A 23,528-nucleotide genomic window follows, 5' to 3' on the forward strand; every position below is an offset into this window, starting at 1 on the left:
TTTTATTTTAGGATTCCCTATTTTTAATGTTCATACAGAGATTTCTTTAACTGAAAAACCGAATAGTTTCTTTAGTGTGAAAAACTATAATAGTACACAGGATCCTAATGAGATAATTAATAATGTGAAAATTAGGAAGTAAAGGGCGAAAGGTGTAGGGCAAGTGGGAAGGGTGTGGGAAAGGTAATAAGGGAGAGGAAAAAAATATGAGAAACTGAAAAAATGGAAACAAAGTGTTTGTAAATGGGAAGGGGAGGAGGGAGTGAGGGGAGGGCAGGGACAAGGGGAAAATATGAGAATCAAGACCTATTATGTAAAGGTACAGAATCCCCATGATGAATGAAACTATATTGTATACCTAGATTGTACCAATAAACTCAATTTAAAAAATAAAAATAAATAAATAAGGACTAAAAGGTATCATAGATAATATGAAATAGGAAGAAAATGGACAAAGGGGAAAGGGAAATAGCAGGGGTAGGCAAGAGGAAAGAAGGGAATGGAATTAATATGTGAAAATGATAAAATGGAAACAAAGTCTTTGTAGATAGGGAAGGAGGGAGGGGTCAAAGGGAGGGCAGGGGGATGGGTAAAAGTAAGAAGCAAGATTGATTCTGTAAAGGTACAAATTTCCAACAATGAAGGTCATTATATTGTATACCTTAAATGTACCAATAAATAATTTTTAAAATGTGTTGTTGAAAAGCCCAACTCCAAAGTTTTCTTTGGGACTCACAGCCAACTCTTAGCTGTGTATCCCTTTAAAATAAAAAAGAAAGTTACATTCTGCCAAAGTACAGAGGGTCAATATAAATATTCCCATTCCAAATGCAATGGACCAAATAAAAACTAAACCCTGTGTGGCTAACGTTTGATCTTGTAGTTTCATTTCCAGCATCCAGAGCAGGTAAGATATGAGCTCCAAAATTCTTGGGTAGAGCTACTCCTGTGGCCTTGGTGGTTGACACCTTAATGACCTCTCTATTTGGCTTGCTCTGGTCACTGCCTGTGATTTCCCTTGGCAGACAGTCAAGTCCCTGGCATTTCCAAATTGTTGGGGTCTCTACTACCTTTTTTACTAAATTCTCACTGTTTAATTGCCTGGCTGCCCAGGCCATCCTCTGAAATCTGAGTGGAAACCTCTGTAGCCCAACAGCTCTTACATTCTGCATGCTAGAAAAATCAACACCACATAGATAATGCAAAGGTCAGCCTTTAACTCATGCAGTAGACCTGATCCTCTTAGACCATAGCTGCAGAGGCCTTTGAGTGCTTGAATGGATAAATGAAGGGGAACATTTCCTGAATGAACAAAGTACCCTGAGGCATTCTTCTCCAAGTAGTCTTACAAAATAGTACATCCTTTTCCACTCTTGAGCTTGCAATGCATGGGGTCTGATTCTTGCCAGTTTCTGAGATACCTCTGAGCCATCTTTCTTATCATCCTAATGTAAAGTACTGTGCTTCTTTTTAATGGTAACCTTTTCAGCAAACACACTCTTCTTTGCCCCAGCTTTACAGACCCTTCTTTTTTAGCCAAGCTTCACATTATTTGGCTCTACATTTTTCTCTTGATTTTCACTATAAATCTGGCATCCAGCAGTACCCATCACACTGCCTGAACATTTCCTCTGTCAGATTAGTCCACTGCCCTTAATCTCAGTCTCCTGTAAAGTCTCAGGACCTGGGCAAAATGTAGAAAAATTTTCTGCCAGAGAATAAGACACATGCTTTTTAGCACATTTACCAATACAGTCCTTATTAAAAACTGAAACCTCCCCAGGCTGGCCTTTACTGTCAGCATTCCTTTCAGTATTCTGGTCTTCTGAGCCCTGATGAGATTCCCCCATCAAACTTGGCTTACATCATTTTAGGACTTCTTTATCCAGCATCTCCAAACATTTCAAACTCCATCTGGAAACAAGTTCCACAGTTTCTGAATCGCAAGACCAGGTGCAATCACAGAAATGGCCCCACTCCCAGTGCAAATATTTTTTGCAGTACTCACTTTCCTATTGCTGAGTAAAAATACCTGGCAACCACAACTTAATGGAACACAGAAAGAATGTGGTGATTTAGCAAGTAGGACAGGAGACCGTAATATCTTAGCCCATGGTTTTTGGCATTATTGGCATTTGGGGCTGGATACTTCCTTGTTGTTAGATGGAATAGTGTTTTTTTATGTGTGAAAATTTTACATTTTAGCAGTACACTTTGCATTATTCCAATGAATGTCATTAACACTCACCTCAAGTTTTGATAACTAAAAATGTCTCCCCATATAACCAAATGTCCTCTGAGGAGAAAGGAGACACAAAACCAGTTCTGTTTTGGAATCACTGCCAAAGCTCATCGCTACCTCCTCACCAACCTCAATGTAATCATTGGAGAGAAAAGAAAAATTCAGATCTGAACTCTATTATCAGAGGACAAATTCAAGGGAAATGTTGCTCACAAAAAGTTCATGTCATTTGCTCACAACAGCCACAGAGACAGTGGTGAAAGATACAGGAGTATAATCCAAATTTCCTGATTCTAGTTACCCACAGTGTAATGAAAATGGAGATAATAATGTCAGTGAATTGAATAGTTTTTAAACTCAGTAACAACAACAAACTACTAACTGTAGTTTTTCCCAGTGCCTCAAATAGGTGTACAGAATAACACAAATACTCACATCTACCTTTCCCTGTCCATCTAAATACACTTTTTTTCTTCTCAGGTAATAAACATTAACTGCTTTTGTTGTGAACTACATTTTCATATTTGGTATTTTTCTATCACATATACAGACTATCAGCATCCATGGTTGACCATATGTAAACTAAGAAGATGAAGATCTCAATGATAAATGTAACTGTATTGTTTGCTTTAAACATATCAATAAACTTAATGGGAAAAAATGAAATTAAGGAGAGCCTGAAAAAGAGAAAGTGCAAAGTAAGGTAGATTAGGACCACAAGAAATTTGGGGAAACTTAGTTAATGGCTATCAGGCAGGGGTACCCTTTTTATGTGGGCCAAATAAAAAACAGTCTGTCTGGCACTTCTTACCATTTTACTATTAAAAACGTATTTCTTTGGTGAGGACTATTGGTAATTAGTACCTGGTATATGTGTTTATCAGATCACTATTCTCTGAGATAACTACTAGACAGCAGGGCTCTTAAGGATCAAGTTTATATTGGAACAGTAATACTGGAGGATATATTGATATACTAGGAGGCATAACTGGATAATTACTTTTTAGTTATTTCACATTGAGAACTTTTTTTTTGAGAATTGTTTTAGTCAGAGAATTTAATTGCTTACCAAACTGCTGCCTCCATAATGATGTTGTCTTTACAACTTTTAATTGACACATAATACAAAATACAATTAAAATATACAATGAATGTTCAAATGAAAAAAATTTACAGTAAAATACATATATTGTTGGGACTTCCAGGAAGATGGTGGAGTGGTGAACAGCAGAGAAACAGTCTCTCAGAGATTATAAGTCTAGATGCTAGAATATATAAATGTTAGGAAAGTAGGTCCCTGGAGCCCAGTAAGGATCTGAAGTGAAAATTGGAGCCCAAGGGGAGAGCAAAGAGAAGGACTTCAATGCAGAAGAGGGAGAGGGAAAAGGTCACTTTCTCTCTGATCCCCTGCTCATGGTATAAGAGGGGCAGCTCAAACCTGCAGATACACTGTGACTACTGGTGACCCCAAAGGCCTCCGCCAAAGAGAAATGCACCAGTGGAACAGTGCAGTGGATGCTATGGACTACAGTGAATGGTGAATTGTTCATATGGATAAAAGTGGAAAACTAGTAGTTACCATAGTTTGTCATTTTCTAGGTTGTGTTTAATGCTGTTGTTATTACTAATTGTACTATTTTAGCCAAGTTGACATAATTGTTCTAATCAGCTGTCCTTCCTTGTATTCAAAGACTGAGATCACCTGAGGGTCATAAACAATACTATTTTCCAGTGCCAAAGAACCAGAGGCTAGGCCAAACAGACAGCACCTTCTCACCCCCAATAAATTAAAAAGTTAGGATCTTGCAACAAACTCAAAATCTAAAAGCCAGCTAAACCATAAAAGGTGTCTCTGAGAAGTAGTCATTTTCTAACGGTTTTTGATACTAGCAATAAAGCTATGTCTCAAGCAATTATAATCATTAATGCAGGAATTAAACTAAAAATATATAGAAAATCAGAATACTTGGAAGCAAGATGCAAGCCCAGAGTTCCAGCTTGCCAAAGGTAAACCCATGGGGCGGTGAGGTGGAACATTTGAAAATGACTCACCTGGACTTTCTGAAGTGGTATCAGTAGAAGTAACAAAGTAGATGAATAAGGCTCTAGAAAAAAATCAAATCAGAAATAATTTTTCAGATAACTACAGAGACGACAACCATAATAAAGGACCTGATTGGTGAATCTAGAGTAGATACACATTTTAAAAATACAAAAGCTTAGGAAAATGATAGAAATCATAAATGCTCAAGATAGGAAATATATTGAATCCATGAAACAGATTCAAAAAGATATCCAGGAGATTAAAACTCCATTGAAAGAATATAGAGCAGAATCAACCAAAGTGAGGACAAATATCAGAGCTGTAAGACAGGATTTTTGGTTAAGAACCATGAAAATAAAGATTTCTTAAAAATAGCAAGGGACCATAAAAAATCAATCTTACAACTTCTAGATGATGTGAAAAAGAATAACATTAGATTAAACAGAATATGAAAAAGCAGGAGATAGCACAAATGACATAAAAACTGTTCACAGAAGTAATGGCAAAAAAATTCTCATGAGTGGAATAGAAATTTGACATACAGAGAACTAAAGCATATAGAATTCAAATTAGCTATAATGAAAAATTACTCCAATGTATATAGTTGTAAAGATTCCAGAAATCCAACACAACAGCAGAATATTAAAAGCTGTTAGAGAAAAGAAACAAATCACCTACAAATAAAAGCCTATTCGAATCACAGCAGACTCCTCAACACAAATCCTTAGTCAAGGAGAGCATGGAGTAAAGTACTTCAAGATGTAAAAGAAAACAACCTCCAACTCAGATTGATGAACCCTGCAAAACTATCAGAATCAATGAAACAACAAGATACTTCCATGCCAAAGAACACTGAAGAAAACTATGACTAAGAAACCAACACTCCAAAATGTTCTGAAGGACATTCTAGAAAGACATAATAAAGACTACAACTCCATGAACCCCAAGAGAATGAATTCACCAGGCAAGGCAAGTAATAAACAGAGCAGAAAAAGGGAACAAACAGCATGAAAATAGCATGAAAAGGATAGGTTGATACATATCAGTTATAACCACCAATGTAAATGGTCTCAATTCACCAATTAAAATAAACTAGCAGAATTCATCAAGAAACAATATCCAACAATATGCTGAATAAAAACATATATAATTCAAACGAAATTAATAGACTGAAAGTAAAATAAGTGGAAACTAATACTCCATGTGTCAGGAACCAGGAAAAAAAAGAGGGGTAGCTATTTGTGGGTAAAGTGGATCTCAAAGGAAAACTGTTCAAGAGAGGCAGAGAAGGCCACTACATCCTTGTTAAGGGAACAATCCAAGAGAAAGAGAAAACAATCAAAATTATATGTTCACCAAATACCAGTTCACCCAACTATATAAAACAAATATTAAGTGACACTAAAAATCAAATAAGCACTAATACAATTGTAATGGGGAACTCAATACCTCACTGTCACAAATAGACAGATTGAATAGACAAAACATCAACAAAGAATTATCAGTGTTAAAACAAATCTTTGAATAAATAGATTTTGTAGATGTCTACATAGTGATGAATCCCATAAGATGAGAATATGCATTTCTTCTTAGCTGCACATGAGATATTCCCCAAAACAGACCACATGCTAGCTCATAGACAAACTAAAGTAAATGCAAAGGAAATAAAAATTTTTCCTTCATAAATAATGAAATTGGAAATCAATAGAAAAAGAAACAGCAAAAAATTCATAAACACATGGAATTTGACTACCACCCTCCTGAATAACCAATGAGTCACAGATAAAATTATAAAACTGGATAAAGATGTGTTTTTTCTATTAAATGGAATATTACACAGCCATAAAGAATGAGAAATTAGATTCATTCATAGGAAAATGGATACATATGGAGGATATACTCCTAAGTGAAATAAATAAGTAACACATGTGTAAATACTGATGTTTCTCTGCTGTGAATAAACTATAATGGTACATGAGATCCTAATGATATAATGGACAATGTGAAATACAAAGAAAGGGGCTAATGTTGTAGTGAAAGTGGGAAGGGTAGAGGAAAGTTAATAAAGGAAAAGAAAAATATGAGAAAATGGAAATGAAGTGTTTGTAAAGGGAGGGGGAGGAGGGGTGAAGGGAGGGCAGGGACAAGGGGAAAAAATGAAAACCAAGACCTGTCATGTAAAGGTACAAGATCCCAATAATGAATATAACTGTACTGTATACCTAAAATGTACCAATAAACTCAATGAGGAAAAAAATCAAATTATAAAGTTTCGAATTAAATAGTTTCTAAAATCAAATGATAATGCCAATCAAACAAAGCAGAACACATAGAAATTACGTACGAACCTCCAGAACAACCACTGAGTCACAGGTAAAATTATAAAATAAATTAAACAGTTTCTAAAATCAAATGATAGTACCAATAAAACATAGGAGAACTTATGGTATGCAATGAAAGCTGTCCTACAGGGGAAATATGTAGCAGTTACTTTTCATACCAGAAAAAGAGACTGAGCTCAAATAAACAACCTAATATTGAATATCAAGTTCTTAGAAAAAAGAGCAAGTCAACCCCAAAGCTCATGTGAAGGAAGATATTATAAATATACAAGCAGAAAGTAATGCAATTGAGACTAAGAAAACAGTACAAAGAATTGTGAGATAAAGAGTTATTTTATTCAAAGATTAAACAAAATTGAGAAATCCTTAGCCAAACTTATGAAAGAAAAGGAAAGAAAAGACTCAAATCCACATAACTAGAAATGAAAAAGGTGATACCACAACAGATCCTGAAGAAATCCAGGTCATTAGTACCTACTTTGAGAACCTATATTCTAATAAGATGGAAAACACACAAGAAATACACAGATTCATATATGTGTGTGTGTGTGTGTGTGTATCCAAAACTGAATCAAGAAGATATAAACATTGTAAATATCCTAATATCAGTCAATAAAATTAAAGAAGTAACTAAAAACCTACCAACAAAGAAAACCCCAGATCCTGATAGAAGCCACACTGATTTCTACAAGTAATTCAGAGAATATTTAACACCACTACTCCTCAAACTCTTCAATAAAGTTGAAAAAAAAGTTGAAACTCATTCCTGGAAGTTTTCATCACATTAATACCAAAAAAAGAAAAGGTACCAACCAAAAAAGAGAACTATAGTCCAATCTCCGTAATGAATATAGATGCAAAAAATGCTCAATAAGGTACTGGCAAACAGATTGCAGAAAGTCATGATGAAGATTATACACCATAATCGAGTAGGATTCATTCCAGAGATACAGGGATGGTTCAACATACACAAATCAACGAATGTAATTTACCATATTAACAGCCAAGGACAAAATCATTATGATCATCTAAATAGACACTGAAAAAGCATTTACAAAGTCCAGAACCTATGAAAAAAATCCTATAGAAAATTAGAAGAGATAATCTTTATCTCAATCTGATAAAAGCCATCCATGATAATCCAACAACAAACATCATATTAAACGTTCAAAACTGAAAGCTTTCACTCTAAAATAAGGAACAAGAAAAGTATGTTCACTATCACCACTCCTATTCAATATAGTTCTGGAAACATTAACCAGAGAAATTAGACAAGACAAAGAAATAAAAGGAATAAAGGTAGGAAAGAAAGAAGTTAAATTATCATTATTTGCTGATGACATGATATTCTACATAGAAGACCCCAGAAGCTCCACCAAAAAACTTCTACATTTAATAATCAAATTCAGTTATGCAACTGGATACAAAGTCAACACTCAAAAATCAACTGGATTCCTATACACAAAAAAATGAATTCACTGAGAGATAAATTAGGGAAACCTTACATTTCACAATAGCATCCAACTAAATGAAATACTTAGGAATCATTCTAATGAATGAAGTAAACAACTTTTATATTGAAAACTACAGAATCATTGGTGCCTCTCTACCTCCACTTAAGTGTGAATCAAAATTAGTGACTGCTTATATCTTAGGTCTTATCACAATGGCTGTACTTAGAACATGAGCGAGGATTTCAGCTGACTTCTGAAGTAAATTTATCTTAAATATGAGTGGGGATTGCCTTTCTCTATTTCACTCCATCATCATGCTACACATAATTGAATGATTTCAAATAATTGTAAATGTATGATATATATTTTAAATTACTGCATAATTTTATTTGAAGGACTCTAGCACATTATGTTACAAGGATGCTTCTCAGTGACACTTAGGAAATTATTCGATGAAGTTCTTTTTATATCTATACCTATGTACAAAAGATTTTAATTAAAAGACTTGTTTGTCATCTTTTAAAAATTCACTTTGATTGATAAGGGTCATGGATCCTTCAAAGTTAAAGGCCTTGAAGAGCAAACTTTCCAGCCTGAAAATCAAATTACATTTATTTCCTAGTTGTGAACATCAACATAACTATCTGAATTATACGTTGCCCTTTGTTATAAAGAGTTGCTATGGTGTTTCTAAAATAAGAGTTTTATAGTTAATGTGTAGAAGGTTAAAAAAGGGATAAGGTACTAACGGATTGTGCTTATCCTAGGGTCTCACAGAAGGTACGACATATTTAATTCATTTTGTGAACTACAGAATGGGTTGTGGTCCAGACACAAAGCATAGGCAATAGGTTGATGTCTCTGTTTGGCCTAAGAGTTCTAAAGGAAGGCTGGCATTTGTTTAGTTAGTTGGTCAAGGCTGCCTTTACCTCTGATTAATGCATTATGTTAATGGGAGGATCACTTTATCTTTTCTCCTGAGTCCCTTGACTGCCCAACTGTAAGTGACTTGTCTGGATTGGGATTACTAGATACCAGGTGGTTTGTGTGAGGATGATTTTTCCTTTCAGACTCTAAGCCAAGTATAGGAAATCCTGGATACCTGTGTCTACTTTGTATCTGTCACTGAGGCATTTTTAAGTTTTTATTTATTTTTTTTTATTATTAAAACAACTTTACCAAAAAATCCCCTAAGCACAACTATTTACTGATCTCTAACGTATATATATGCATTTCTGACTTTAATTGTCATAGCAACTGATCATTTGTTTTAGAATTTTTATCTGAAAGCACAATGCATTGAGTCTCTTGAAAATCATCTTTCAGATCTTTTTTTTACAGAATGAATTTATGCACTGCTACTGTAGCATTCTCAAGGAATATGCATAAATACAAATGTATCCCTCAAGTGGGTTTCTTGCAGGAAGCAGTACTCTGCTTCTAAAAGATTTTATGTCTAGTCTTTCATAGAAAATCATTGTTTAATTTTTTTACAATGAATTTATGCACTGCTACTGTAGCATTCTCAAGGAATATGCATAAATACAAATGTATCCCTCAAGTGGGTTTCTTGCAGGAAGCAGTACTCTGCTTCTAAAAGATTTTATGTCTAGTCTTTCATAGAAAATCATTGTTTAACCATTTGGGGAGCATAAATCACTCAAGGATCATGTCTGTACATTGTGTAATGACTGAAAAAGCACATTGATGTATTCTACTTTGAACTTTGTTTAAAAAAGCTTATGTTTGGAAAACTCTCTTTTTTCTCTGTTTCTCAAGTCCTATGTTGTGCACACGCATGTGCTAGTGCACACGCATGTGCTAGTGCACACACATATGTGTGATAACACATTGTAAAAAACAAATTACTTTAATAAATAAAGGAAAATGGAGACCTGGAAAAAAAAAAGAAAACTACAGTGCTCTGAAAAAGGAGCTCAAAGAGGATAGAAAATGGAAAGATATCCATTACTCTTGGGTAGGAAGAACCTACAGTGAAAATGGCCATATTATCAAAATTGTTATACAGATGTGATGTCATCAACAACAAAATACCAGCAGCATACCTCACAGAATTAGAGAAAATAATCCAAAAATTCATTTGGAAGCAGAAGAGGCCTAAACTAGTGAAAGCAATTCTGAGCAACAATGGTAAGGGAGGGGGTCATCACAATGCCTGATTTGAAACTATACTACAAAGCTATAGTTATAAAAACATCATGGTAATGGCAAAACAACAGACCTGAGGATCAATGGAACAGATTAGAAGATGCAGAAACAACTCTAGACATATGCAACCACATTACCTTTGACAAAGGGGCCAAACACCCTCATTGAAAGAAATATATTCTCTTTCATAAATGGTGCTGGAATAACTGGCTTTCCTCATGATAAAGACTAAAATTAGACTCATGTCTCTCACCATGCACTAAACTAAAATCTAAATGGATGAAAGCCCTAAATATTAAAACAGAAACATTAAATCTGCTGAAAGATAGAATAGGTAGAACTTTGAAGAATAGGTGTAGGCAATGACCTTATGAACAAAACCCCAACTGCACAGGGAATATCACAAATAATCCATAACTGGGATCTTACTCCGTTAGAGAGCTGTGCACAGCACAAGAAAGTCCTGACAGAGTGAAGAGACAATCCACAGAGTGGGAAAATATTTATCCAGCTGTTCCTCAGAAAAAAGATTAATACTTAGAAGACAAATAATTCAAGAAATCAACCTCCAGAAATTTAAAGGCCCAACCAAAAATGGGCATCTGAAATGAATAAACACTTCTCAAATGAAGAAGTAGAAATGGCAAATAAATATATGAAATAATGTTCAACATCACTGGTCATTTGAGAGTTGCAAATTAAAACAATGCTGAGATTCTATCTCACTCCTGAAAAAAAGGCTGCTTCCAAGAAATCAACCAATAACAAATACTGGTGGGGAAAAGGATTCCTTGTCCAGTGTTGTTGGAAGTGTAGACTGGTGCAATCACTGTGGAAATTTCTTTGAAGTTTCCTCAAAAAACTAAAACTAGACATTGCATTTGACCCAACTATTACCCTTCTTGGTATCTTTCTGAAAGAATTAAAATCATCATACCACAACATTACATGCACATCCATGTTTATACCAGCACAGTCTGTAGTAGCTAAATCTTGGAAATAACCCCAATTTTCATCAACCAATGAATCATAATGAAGATGTGGTATTGTTATACAATGAAATACTACTCTACCATAAAGAATGATAAACTTGAGACATTTCTCAGTAAATTGACGCATGTTGAGACCATACTCTTAAGTGAAATAAATAAGACACAAATATTTTAATATTACATTGTTTTTCTGGTATGAGAAACTAAAAGGGTACATGAAGACATGAATTTATAATAGATATTGTGAAACAGGAAGAAAACGTTCAAATGGGGAGGGGAGCTAGAGAGGGAGATGAGGAAAGGAAGAAAGGGAAAGGAAAAATAGAGAAGAAAAGGAAAAATGAGACAAATGTTTTTAAAATAAATAGGAGAAGAGGAGTTGAAGTGAGAAGAGAGGTATGGAGAAAAAAGATATATCACATACAGGTAAAAATTCCCTCTGATGAATGTTATCATTACATAACTAAAATGTGCCGATAAAATAATTTTTTTAAAAAGACACATTGTCATTAGTTTCCCTTAAAAGATTTCCCTTTATTTCAAGGCGTGACCAAAAGCACAGTGAATTCCATGGTGAGGACCATTGAAAAGAATAACAGGCTCAAAATAACATGATGACATGTCCTCATCCACTGAACTCATTGGATCTGGCACTACATGACTTCTGGCTCTTCCCTGAATTAAAAATGGCCATGAAAGATAAATGTTTTGAATTTATTAGGAGAAAGAGCCCCAAAAAGGGTTATCTCCAGAAGTGCTTCAGAAATTGGCAAGAACAGATAACTGTTTTTAAAGTAGGGAAAATATTTTGGGGCAGATTAAAATGGCAAATGTCATAACTGTAATAAATATTTAAATATTCACCATATTTTTCATCACTATACATATCTATAGGGTATTGATAATTTGATACATGTATATGTAATGTATAATCATCAAATCAGAGTAATTAGGATTTCATCTGCTTAAGCATTCAGATTTTTCTATATTGGAGTCTTTAAATTCCTCTCTTCTAGGCTCTTATATATAGCAAATTGTTGTTGACTATAGTCACCTATTCTGCTTTAGAATACTAGAATTTATTTCTCCAACTTAACTGTATTTTGTTACTCAATAGCCTCTATCTCACTGGCCTCTAATGACCACTCTTCTAGTCTATTTTGCTTTGATACCAATTTTTGCATAATATACTTAAATGGGCACCTTGCAGGGTACAAAAATAGAGGTTAAACAATAGATTTAAACTTTACCATCCTAGCCAACTTTTCTATAAATAAAACCCTGACTTAGGTTGCACTTTTGAAAAGGTAAATACAAAAAGTCCACAGTCTTGTAATTAGACAAAATAGAGGAGAGAGAGAGAGAGAGAGAGTAAATCTCTGACTAAAGCCATACTTGCCATCTTCCCTGCCCCAAACTCCCCAGCCTACTCAATTCCAGGGATGCAGTCTTACCTCCCACAAACTGTGCTGCTCCCATGCAACGTCCCATCATTCTGGAGATGAGTTCTTCCATGCAGCAGCCTAGTACAGCAGCCAGTGCTACCAGAAGCAATAGTGCACAGCCAGCACCTGTCACAACTGTGCACATCTGCCAGGCCAAGCTTGGTATGGCACTGAAGCTGGAATAGCGCCCACATTCTTCCACCATGATCAGACTGTGCCCTTCTCCTCGAACTGGGTAGTTGCACCTGCGAAATGTACTGAATGATACTGGTTTCCCCAGCTGGGATCCAAAGAGCCAATAAGGCAGGAAGTAACTGGTAGAACTTGCCACAGCAGTAACAAGGGACAGGAATGCCCAGAGTGTCCCCGCCAAGGTCAGGCTGCTCCTCATGGTCTTTAGTTTCTCTGCAAGGATGTAGCGATGGGTACAGCACCAAATCAAAAAGTTACCCTGTAGGCTCCAGGGTGGGTCTATTTTTCATCCAGTTGACCGGCTACTCCTTGGGTTCATTTTTACATTATGTGGCCCTTGCTTCTGGATATTATTGTCTTGAAGACCATTGATGCCCAGCTTCCTTTCCTTCTGCCTGGATCAAAGTTTCAGTGTCATTAAGCTGCAGTGGAGAAACCACAAAGCTGAATTAGTGATTGATCTGCCAATCCACAGGCAGTCTAATCAACCAGCTTGTAACTCTTGACATCATATCAAAAAAGGAGGAGAGAAAACAAAGATATGGCAAGAGTCCCTGGAAATTCCAGCTGAATGGCTATTCTGGTTCAGAGGCCTGGAGGGAAGCAATTTGAGAGAGTGTCAGAAATGAAGTTGTTTTCAGAGAGTGAAGAAGGAAGTAAAATTCACAGGCCTGATCCTAAGGAAGAGATAAGAGGGCAGCTGTGATTATCATGGAGTTCCAGGACATTTCCATTTGACCTAGGATGTCCAACAATGTATTAAAGTGGGCTTTTCACGGGGATATATTTCCCAGTGATTATATATCAAGTTGATAATGGGGCCAAGTTGAAATGGGGCGAATAAGCTAGGCGTGGTGATGCATGCCTGTAATTCCATTACTCTGGGAGGCTGATGCAGAAGGATCAAAGCTTTTAGCTCAGCCTGGGTAACTTAGCAACTTTTTGGGACCTTGTTGCAATGTAAAAAATGTTAAAAGGTCTCAGTGTGAAGGTCCTGGGTTCAATCCCCCTTTACAGAAAAAGGGAGGAGGTAAGAAGGCAGTAAAAGGTACCTAATGTTGTACCTTATACCTGTCACTGAAGGAGCACTGTTTAGCCATGTATAATTGAAATGGGAGGTAATTTTCCAATTGTGGTAGTTAAATCTAGACTGACTACTAAGAAAAGCTTCCTTGTCCTTTGCTGACTATAGTTAAGAATGCTTCTCTTCTTCATGCAATAGATCAAGATCAGGCACTCCTTGCCTTGCTGCAGAAACATATAGCTGTTAGGACCCATCCAGGTCCCTCCTCGAATAAGCAATCTTCAATTCAACATGCTAAAAGACTTTCTACATTTGGTCTCCTTGGCCCAGCTCACAAATGGTCTTCACAGAATCCTCTGTCAAAAACCAACCATCTTTCCCCAATCCATTAATCTGGAATTGCTTTCTGGACAGTTTCTCTATTAGGGTAGCTAGAAACCCATTGTAGCCTTATGTCAGCAGCATGAATGCCTCCAGCAGGAAGATGTTGCAGTGTGTTTCAGAAACATCATGATTCATCACCACTCTTTAAAGTTATAAACTCCAGGCATGGTGGCGCAAGCCTGTAATCCCAGCACTCGGGAGGCTGAGGCAGGAGGATCGCTGTGAGTTCGAGACCAGCCTGGACTACATAGTGAGTTCCAGGTCAGTCTCAACTATGTAGTGAGACCCTGTCTCAAAACAAAAATCAAACAAATAAAGTTATAGGCAATAATGTGGAGGGGAGTTAGGACTGGGGAGGCCCAAAGCAGGGGCAGTGCAGGACCTAGATGTATGGAGCCAAGACATTGTCTATTTGAAACACTATCTGAAGCATGCAACGGTTGTATTCAGGGTCACAGCCATAAGCCCTTTCTCAAGCACTATCAAATAGCGCCTGACACAGAGTAGCCATGACAATTCTTGCTTGCTTAATGAAACCCTTTCTAGAATCATTCAATTTTCAGACTGGCAGGGACCTTAATGAATCACCTAATCCAACCTTCTTCTTTTACATATGGGGGAGTTTGGGCCAATAAAGAAGGAAGTGATTTTTCCTCAGTCACAGAAAACAGCGACACCTCAACCAGAAACCTGATCTGAAGATTCCTAGGCCAACTCTTTGCTACTACACAATGCTAACACCACCTCCCCGTCACTTTACAATGGGAATATAGAGAGGAAGTGCTTTGCCCAAGGGTAAATAGCTAGTGAGGTACACTGGCCAAACCAGAGCCCAATTTATTGATTCTTAGTATAATGCTCTTTTCCACTTAGCATAATTCCTCTCTTGATACATATGTTTTATGCTATATGTTTTGTGCAGGAAAGGAGCAGAGAACAAAAATTGCAGGTGCTTACTCCAGAACGCTAGGGTTTGAGAAGAAAGTGCCCTTAGCTGGTCCCTTGGAAATGGGGTTTTTATGTCAGTAGGTGGGGGAAATGAGAGAGATCATGAGGGATTGAAGGCCAACAGGGAGAAGTGGAACTAGTTTTGAGTAATTGCTGTTAGGAAGCAGGTATGCTTGGCAGCGATGAGGTAATCCTTCTGCATGTCATACTGGAGTTTGTGAGATTATGAAAAGCACATGCAGCCCTCTGTTATGGACTTATTTCCTGATGAAGAAGCTCAGGCTAGAGGAGAAGAGAAAAAAGAGCTGATAAACAGCTATTGACTACATCAACACAATCGCTTCTGAATTCATTTTTTCATACATTCTGTCCTCTATTCATGTGTGCGCTCTTAGGTTGTTAAGAAAGGTATTACCCCTCAATTTACAAATGAGCAAACTGAAAGTAAGCCAAGTGACTTGCTCAAAGATACACAGTGATTCAGTGACAGAGCCAATGCTTTTCACTTCTCTTTGGCTGGCAGACTTCTCCCATAGAATTATCCCAGTAGAATTACATCACCACCTCCACAGTATTCAAGTTAGAGGTCTCCATAGGTTCATATTAAGGACTTCAAAAATATCTAAGGATGGGAATATAGAGGGAAGGATATACAAGGTAGGAGGAAGGCCAATATCTATGAAATACACACAAAGTAGTAGAACAAGAGTATTAACTACCTCAAGTGTTGTAATTCCATATGTCCCACATGGTTGTAATCACCCTGAGATCAAAACTTCCAGTGGGCACAGAATGTAAGAAAGAGGAGGGGATTATGTTTATGAGTTGTGCGTAGAATATGATAGAAAAAGGGAGAAATATTTGGACATAAAGTTGACCTCATTTGTGACAAATAAGGGTATTAAACTATAATACTACCACTCACTGTCACCATAATTTCATTTAATTTTTTAACTTTATTTTTCTATTACATATTTATCATACATATTTATCACATTCATCATAGGGAATTTGTACCTGTACATAATATATCTTAAAGCCAGGAAGAAGGCAGAATCACAAAATTTAGTTTAACTGTATTCAGATATAGGATAACTCATTGTATTTCTGAATTTAAATTAAGTACTTCCAACTTTAGAATAGAACTCATTATCCATATTTAATTTAGGTCTGGGGTGAACAACCATGCCAGTTTTCCTAGAACTAGTTTTCTGGCATGTAGGGCATTCAGTGGTAAACCAGAAAAGTCTCAAATGGCATGGGGAGGGTCACCTTATATAGAACTAGATGTTTTGTACCAGCACTCTCCATTAATAGGAGTGTGAGAATCACTGCAATAAAAAATTCTCTAATGTTCTCTCTCCAGAACTCAGCTAATATAAAGTTAAAAGTGACAATGGAATTCAACATTGGAGACATGCAACCTATACACATGGAATGCAAACCATTGTGCATCATAGACCTGACTTTATGAGATAAGGGAATAGATTTCCGAGATTCAACAATGCCTTATTTCTCAAGCACACAACAAATTCCAAAACAGTTTCTCTTTTTGAAGTGAGGCAGAAGATTAAGAGTGTGGATATCTGGCTCGGCAAGTGGTTGTGACCTGTCAATCACTTGTTTTGTCCAATGATTTTCTCAGTATGAGAAGAACCTAAAATCTCTAACAGGAGATCCCAAAACCCCAAATCCTGGTAACAGCTGAATAGGAAGCCAGCAGGATATGTGAAGTCTGTAAATGCACACTGCTATATGTTGACTTGTGCTGGGCAGCGAAAAGCATTCTAGCAAATGCTTTCAGTTCCATCACCTGTGATGGAGTAATTCCCCTTGTGACAGCCCTCCAAAGCAATCCAAACTTAGTCCCAGACACTGGCTAAGGCACTTTCTAATGCATACTGATAAAAACAACAAAAAGTGCTGTATTTTATCCTATCTTAATTCCTTGTGTACGCTACCTGTATACAATAGCACTGATTCTCTCCCTGAAATGTGCGGCTTTACAGTCATACTAGACTTCAGGAAACAATAATGGGACCATAGTACTCCTGCAGAGTAGTCCAGTAACCAGGTATTGATAGAGGTAGGATAAAAAAGTAAAAACAATATAAAAAAGAGACAAGGAAAATAACAATTTTAAAAATGAAAGCTATAGCTTCAGCACACAAGCTTAGTTTTATTCTATTTTTCTCTTCTCCCAAAACACAATAAATCTGGGATATTCCCTTTCACCTACAGATGACTTACCTATTCACTTTTTACTTGCAAAGAGTTCTCTTTCACCTGTGAATATACCCTTTTTTCACCTACAAATTAGTTTTTTTCCAATAAATGGATCATTATCTTAATATGGGTAGACCATCCTCTCCCACCCACTAGATAAAATTAATAATATAGATTATAAAATTCTACAGAATTCCACCACCTAAAACACATCAAGTTTCCCAGTTACAAACTGCAGTGTGTCTCACTTCTTGAAGCACCTGCAACTCTACTCTTGAATGTGTCCTAAAATCTCTGCCTAATAAACCCTCCTGTACCTTTCACTGATGTGTTGCAAGGATTTTTTTTTCTGCAATAGAGGTCAGCAAACTTACAAACTTATGCCACAAAAGGGTGGGTGAAAGTCATTATTTCAGCCTTAGGGACCTTCTCAGACCAACCCAGATGGCAATAGGATTGCATTTGAATCTCCCTCTTATGATTTTACATTGTCTTTTATCCCTCACTTTCCCTGCTAAATGAGTTATATGACTGTTTCTGATAGTAGTTGTATGATATGCACTATGTGTAGCCAGAAAGTTATGATAACTACAGTGGAAGTATGAAGTCTGATCTAAATTTACTATTCTCACCAAAGCTTAATTTTTGCTAATCTTTAAAGATATTCTGGACACTATATCAGCCTTATGTGTAGAGGTTAACTTGACAGGTAGAAAAGCAATGTAAGCCACAAATGTCAAATGGGTTTCTCTACATTTAAAAAAAATCTAGACCAGAAATAAAGAGTAAAGTAAAAGATAATAAGAAATATATTTTTACAAAAGAAGACAAGAGATGGGGGGAGAAGAAGTAAAAGGGATTAAAAAAAGAACTAAGAGGGCCGGATATTTAACTCAGCGGTTCGGTGGCCTGCTTCACAAGCGCAAGGACCCGAGTTCGATCCCCGGTACCAAAAAAAAAAAAAAAAAAAAGAACTAAGATGTATTATGTACTTTTACCAATTTCACACAAGGAAAGTAATCATTATGTACTTCAAACGTGTACTAATGAAATTAAAAGAAATAAATCTAAGGAAAGGGAATTTACATTTTTCACAGTAAATTAACAACTCTCACTGTTGATAAATCATATGTCACAGCCCTTTATAAAACTTTTGTTCTGCAACTTAAGGCCAGTTCCTTTTGTTAGGCCCTCAGAGCGAATAGAGAACATCTGGCCATCATACCCTAGATGAGAGCCCTTTTTTTAGTCAGAATGCTAGTAAATTACTTTTATCCTCTTTCTCTACAAAATGAGATCTCTGTCTCTCCCTGTGAGGCCCCATTACCAAGCTTTTTTTAAATCAATTTTTCTCACTTTTTTCCCCTCATATGTGGGCATTTAGCATCAATATAACTGGAAACATGGTTCTTATATTTTTCTTAGAAAAGAAAAATAAATTACCTCCTTCCTCTACCTCATCTCTTTCACCATTCACACACACACACTACACACACACACACACACACACACACACACACACACACACACACATTCATTTTTTCCCACTGGAGCTTGTTGTACAATTTCTGAGTTAAGGAAAAGCATTCACTTAGTGAGAGTATCAGCTGCAGGTAAAAGAAAAAGTAACTTAAATGTCAGAATCAAAAAGTGGTCATAAGATGAATCACTGAATTACAGCTGTTTCCTGGCTGCAAAACTGCTTGTTTAGGACTGGTCTGTGAGGAGAAGCTTTATCGGCACTATTGTTAGGAAGGGAATGTGAACAGGCCTTTTTCCTTGTGCCTCAACTGTGGGCATTGCCTCCCTGTCAATGCTGTGACAGATTCATCTCACTCATTTTTCAGACTTTTCTATGAAATGAGCAATACATGCCAGTGTATAGGGATGGTCTAAAAATACAATGTGTGTTTAAATTTTACAGTATCTGACATATTGCCTTTAATACCCCAATGTACTCTCCCTTGCAAAAATATGGGGAAAACTACTTCAGGTGTCCACCAACAGAATGGCAGAGTTGTAAAACTGCTGTAGTTGTAAAAAAAAAATGCCACCTTATTCACTGGATCTAGCATGATATAACTTCTGTCTCTTTTTAAAAGTCAAAGGCTATAAAAGGTACATACATTCTAGACATCAAAGCAGCCATAACAGTGCAAGTAAAGATGCTGGTGAAAGAAGACTTTCAGAACTGCTGCAGAAAGTGGCAAGAGTGATGGGGGAAACGAGTGCAAAGTATGTGTTTGTGGGAGTATTTTGAGGTGGAATTAATGGCAATGTGTCTTTTAATGTAATAAATTCTTTTTATAAACATTCACTGTGTTTTTCAAATATCACCTCTTATGTTTCTGATAGGCAAATAGACTCCTGCTCCAGACAAATGCATTTGGTCAATGTCTCCTCTTTTATCAAGGTAGTTATATGAGCAACCTAAGTACTATAGATCTTTCTGTTTCAGGTGTAGCCTCACAAAAATCTACTATCATGTCCCAAATATTTACCTCCACATTTTCTGCCACCTGGATGCATTAGAAGTTTATCCTTCTCTGTGTATCTCTACCACTGGAGTTGCTCCAAGTCCCTCTGGTGCCTGAAATCATTTCATGATGTAGTCACTGAAAAGCCTTCACTTTCCACCTGTATCTTGGTGATTCGAAGAAGACACCATTTTGACCTCAGCTTTTAAGCTTGATAAAACTTCCTCCAGGCTCTTTCCCTCTTTGCCTCCTCTTTTTGTCTGTGTTAAAAAGACTAGAAAAAATAGTTGTGTTGGGCTAATTAATTTATTCATTTGTTTACCTGCATCTTACCATCATGAGAGAGACACTCACAAGCAAGTAAGGTACAAAAAGGCAAGAAGCCAGAGAGTATCAATTACCAATCAAAGCTTTAGAAATTTAACTCTAATTAACAGAGTTGGCCTTGCAGAGACAGAAAGGTCTTATATATAAAAAACTCCACATCAGGTCCTATGCTATTCCTTTTCTTCCGAGGTTAGAAAGATGGGAGCTGAACGATTTCCTTCAATTTCATATGAGCTTCTCTATTTACCACAAATGTTGCTTTACTGAATTGCTAAGAGTCTATGCATTGTCAAGTAGAGATCTTCAGCTCAGTTTTTACCCTGAGTTGATAGACAACGTGGATCTCACTTTCAGTAATCAATTGGTTGTCTAGGAGTATTACCTTACACTTTCAGTTGGTTAGAAACTCCTCAAAGCTGCTTTGGAAAAACATGATTAAGCCTTATCAAGGATGGACCAAGTATTAAAGTGGCCCCCTGTCAGGAGCAATTCTACATAATTTTGGTGAATAAACATTTGATTAGGCCTAGTTCTCCTGCCTACAGGCCAGCTACTGCATTTTGAGACATAACTCCCTTTTTTCCTCCAGTCACAGCTAAAACCTCAGTGGTCGAGTGATGCTGTGATTCTCCAGGACAAGATTATACCAGCTGAAGACCTGCTGGGGAGGAATAAAATCTTCATCTGCATAGTTCATTAATCTAGGATTTTCGCTGCCACTGTCCTCTGAATCATCTGTTACCCTGCTGTTCTCTGAGCCACATGTTACATTTGTTACTCCCAATGTACTGAATGAAGGTGTAGCAAGCTGGGGTCTCTCATCTTTCCCGTCCAGCACTGATCAGGCCTAAAGTTCAGCTTCTTCACTAAGTCTCATTTTTCTATCTTTCCTGTGTAATTAATTAATTTGCCTTGTGCTTCCCTGGCTCACAGGAGACTAGGACTCACTGCAGAGATTCTAGTAGCATCACCTTTCCCTGTTCCCTATAAGCCCCATACATTTAGGTCATAGTCCCGACCCTGCAATTGTGCCCTATAATTCATGGCCTCAGCTGGGAAAGTTCCACCACAGCTATCCATTGAGTGGACCTGGATAGTATAGGAAGTAAGGGGAAGTGGCACAGGTGAACTTGGAGCAACCCCCATGGTACATATCCAGAGGAGGAAAAATTTTCCTAAGGAGAACTTCAAGGAGTTAGGAGGTGCCATGGTTTATCAAGTGTTTCTCAAAGTGAGGGTTATAAGCCCCTGCATCATAATCACCCTAGATGCCTTTTCAAAATACAACACAGTCGCTGACCTCACCCTATCAGATTCATTGAATTTGAATATATAGAAATTTTCATTTCAAAAATATCTTCAATTGGTTTTGAAGGAAATTTATAATTTAGGGATACTGTTTCAGTGGAAAAGAGTCCAGATTTTAGAATCAGATCTGAGACAGCATTCAGAGGTCTATCCCTTACAGATAAAATGAAGCTGATGAAAGTGATATAAACCTCTGCATTTCAGTTTTATTTATAAAGAGGAAATGATGGAGCATAAAATTAAAGTGAAATTTTATGTAGTAGATCTAATACCAGGGTAGATGTCAAATCTTCCCCTTTCTACCAGAGAAGACCCTCATAAATAATAGACACACTTGAAACCATCCAAGAAGTGGATCATCACTCCTTTTTACTTTTACCCCTCAATCACTCTATGAGTGATTTCTCCCCACTCAATGGCTTCTTTCTGCTTTAGTTTTGTACCACAAAATGAAATCACTTGAAAGTGCTCTTTGCAAGAATAGATTTGTAGTTAAACTATTTCAGGTTCTGCTGGAAATCATCATGCTTGGCACATAGTAGGAACTAATAATATTTACTGAATGAATGCCATCTCTTATTTCCAGCCCTACTGGCCTCAACCCCTCATCCTCCATTTTATTACCATAACGCCAATTTAGGCAAATCTAACAGAAGACCTACCATATCAGGAAGCAGATCCACTTTTACTTGTATAGACAAGTCAGAACACAGTCCCTCCCTTCACTCCCAGAGACGTGCTCTTCCTCTCCTCAAGTTACCAGCTCCCCTGGGGAAACCAGCTAGCACTTAAACCTTAGGTCCTTAAGCCTTGTCAATATGAAATAAGAATTCAACCCTGATTCCTCTTAGCTTCTCTGCAAACAGCAGACTATTAAGAAATAAAAATATACCATGCTGCCCTTGGGAAAAAAAAGAGCTTCTCCCAGCTTTGAGAAGAAAGCACAAGAAGCCTGAGAATGGATGGACGAAGGAGGGCTGAACAAGAGGAGAGAAAAGCAGTTTCTTACTCAGCTGTTTCAATTGCATTTGCCCCAAGTGGCATATTTACCTTTGAATATGAAGGCTGACTGACTTGTTCCTTCTCCAGGGTCAGATCGGAGAAATAACTTCTCCCAGCTTGTCAGACAGAGATGGGAATCCCAGCTGCTCTTTGCAGTGGTGCCTGAAAACCTTACTTTACCTTTAGAAGACAGGGGCGGAGTCCAGTCTAATGGGAATTAACTCCAACCATGCTGGAGGCTTGAAATGCAACTTCAGACAGGCAGGCACTTGAAGTAGAAACTAGCTTAGTAGGCACTCAGTTCCCAACTTTAACCTCATAGTTGCTGTATCAAGTGTGCGTAGGATGGGGTGTATGCACAGCAATGCTCGGCTTGAATTGCATATCTATCTTATTTCCTCACCTGCTGCCTAAATCTCCGTCAAGAAACAAGTTCCAAGTTTCTCTGTCCTCCAAAGCCCTAAATAGTCTCCACCATAGATTAGGTAGCAGACTGATATAGCTGGAAACAACTGAGAGGACACATACCTGAATAGAATAGGACACTGTTCAGATATGATATATAGCTAAATGAAGAAGAAATGCTAGGCCTTTCTTCATGAAAATAAATCAATATTACCACACACATAGTAACTGTATATGTATGAACTATAACTGAAAATGTTGACATATTAAACTGAAGCAAGAAAATTGTAATTTTTTACATTGCCAATTAAAAAGTATCCTTTAAAAATTTTTAAAAAAGGAAATGAGTAAGAAACTGATTTCCACTGTCTGAAGGGAAGGTTGCTCCAACAGAGGAATCTTTTCCTTCAAGTTATAACACTGCTTACATTTAAGAAACTACTGGAAACTACTGGCCAGGGATTTAGCTCAGTGGTTCGGTGGCCTGCCTCTCAAGCACAAGGACCCGAGTTTGATCCCTGGTACCAAAAAAAAAAAAAAAAAGAGG

General features: G+C 37.0%; 1 protein-coding gene across 1 annotated transcript in view; it reads right to left on the bottom strand.

Annotated features, from left to right (window-relative positions):
* Lhfpl1 (LHFPL tetraspan subfamily member 1) overlaps positions 1 to 22,753 on the bottom strand; it is a 73,241-nt gene extending 50,488 nt beyond the window's left edge. Inside the window, exons 1-2 of the mRNA XM_010603094.2 lie at positions 22,625 to 22,753; positions 12,698 to 13,302 (exon numbers count right to left, since the gene is read on the bottom strand). Of these exons, the coding sequence (XP_010601396.1) occupies positions 12,698 to 13,079 (382 nt within the window). The 5' untranslated portion in view covers positions 13,080 to 13,302; positions 22,625 to 22,753. The remainder of the gene's footprint in view (positions 1 to 12,697; positions 13,303 to 22,624) is intronic.
* Positions 22,754 to 23,528: the final 775 nt, after the last annotated feature.

This window comes from Fukomys damarensis, unplaced genomic scaffold (genome assembly GCF_012274545.1).
Source record: "Fukomys damarensis isolate Sample0158 unplaced genomic scaffold, DMR_v1.0_HiC HiC_scaffold_39, whole genome shotgun sequence".
In the NCBI taxonomy this organism is placed as follows: Eukaryota; Metazoa; Chordata; class Mammalia; order Rodentia; family Bathyergidae; genus Fukomys; species Fukomys damarensis.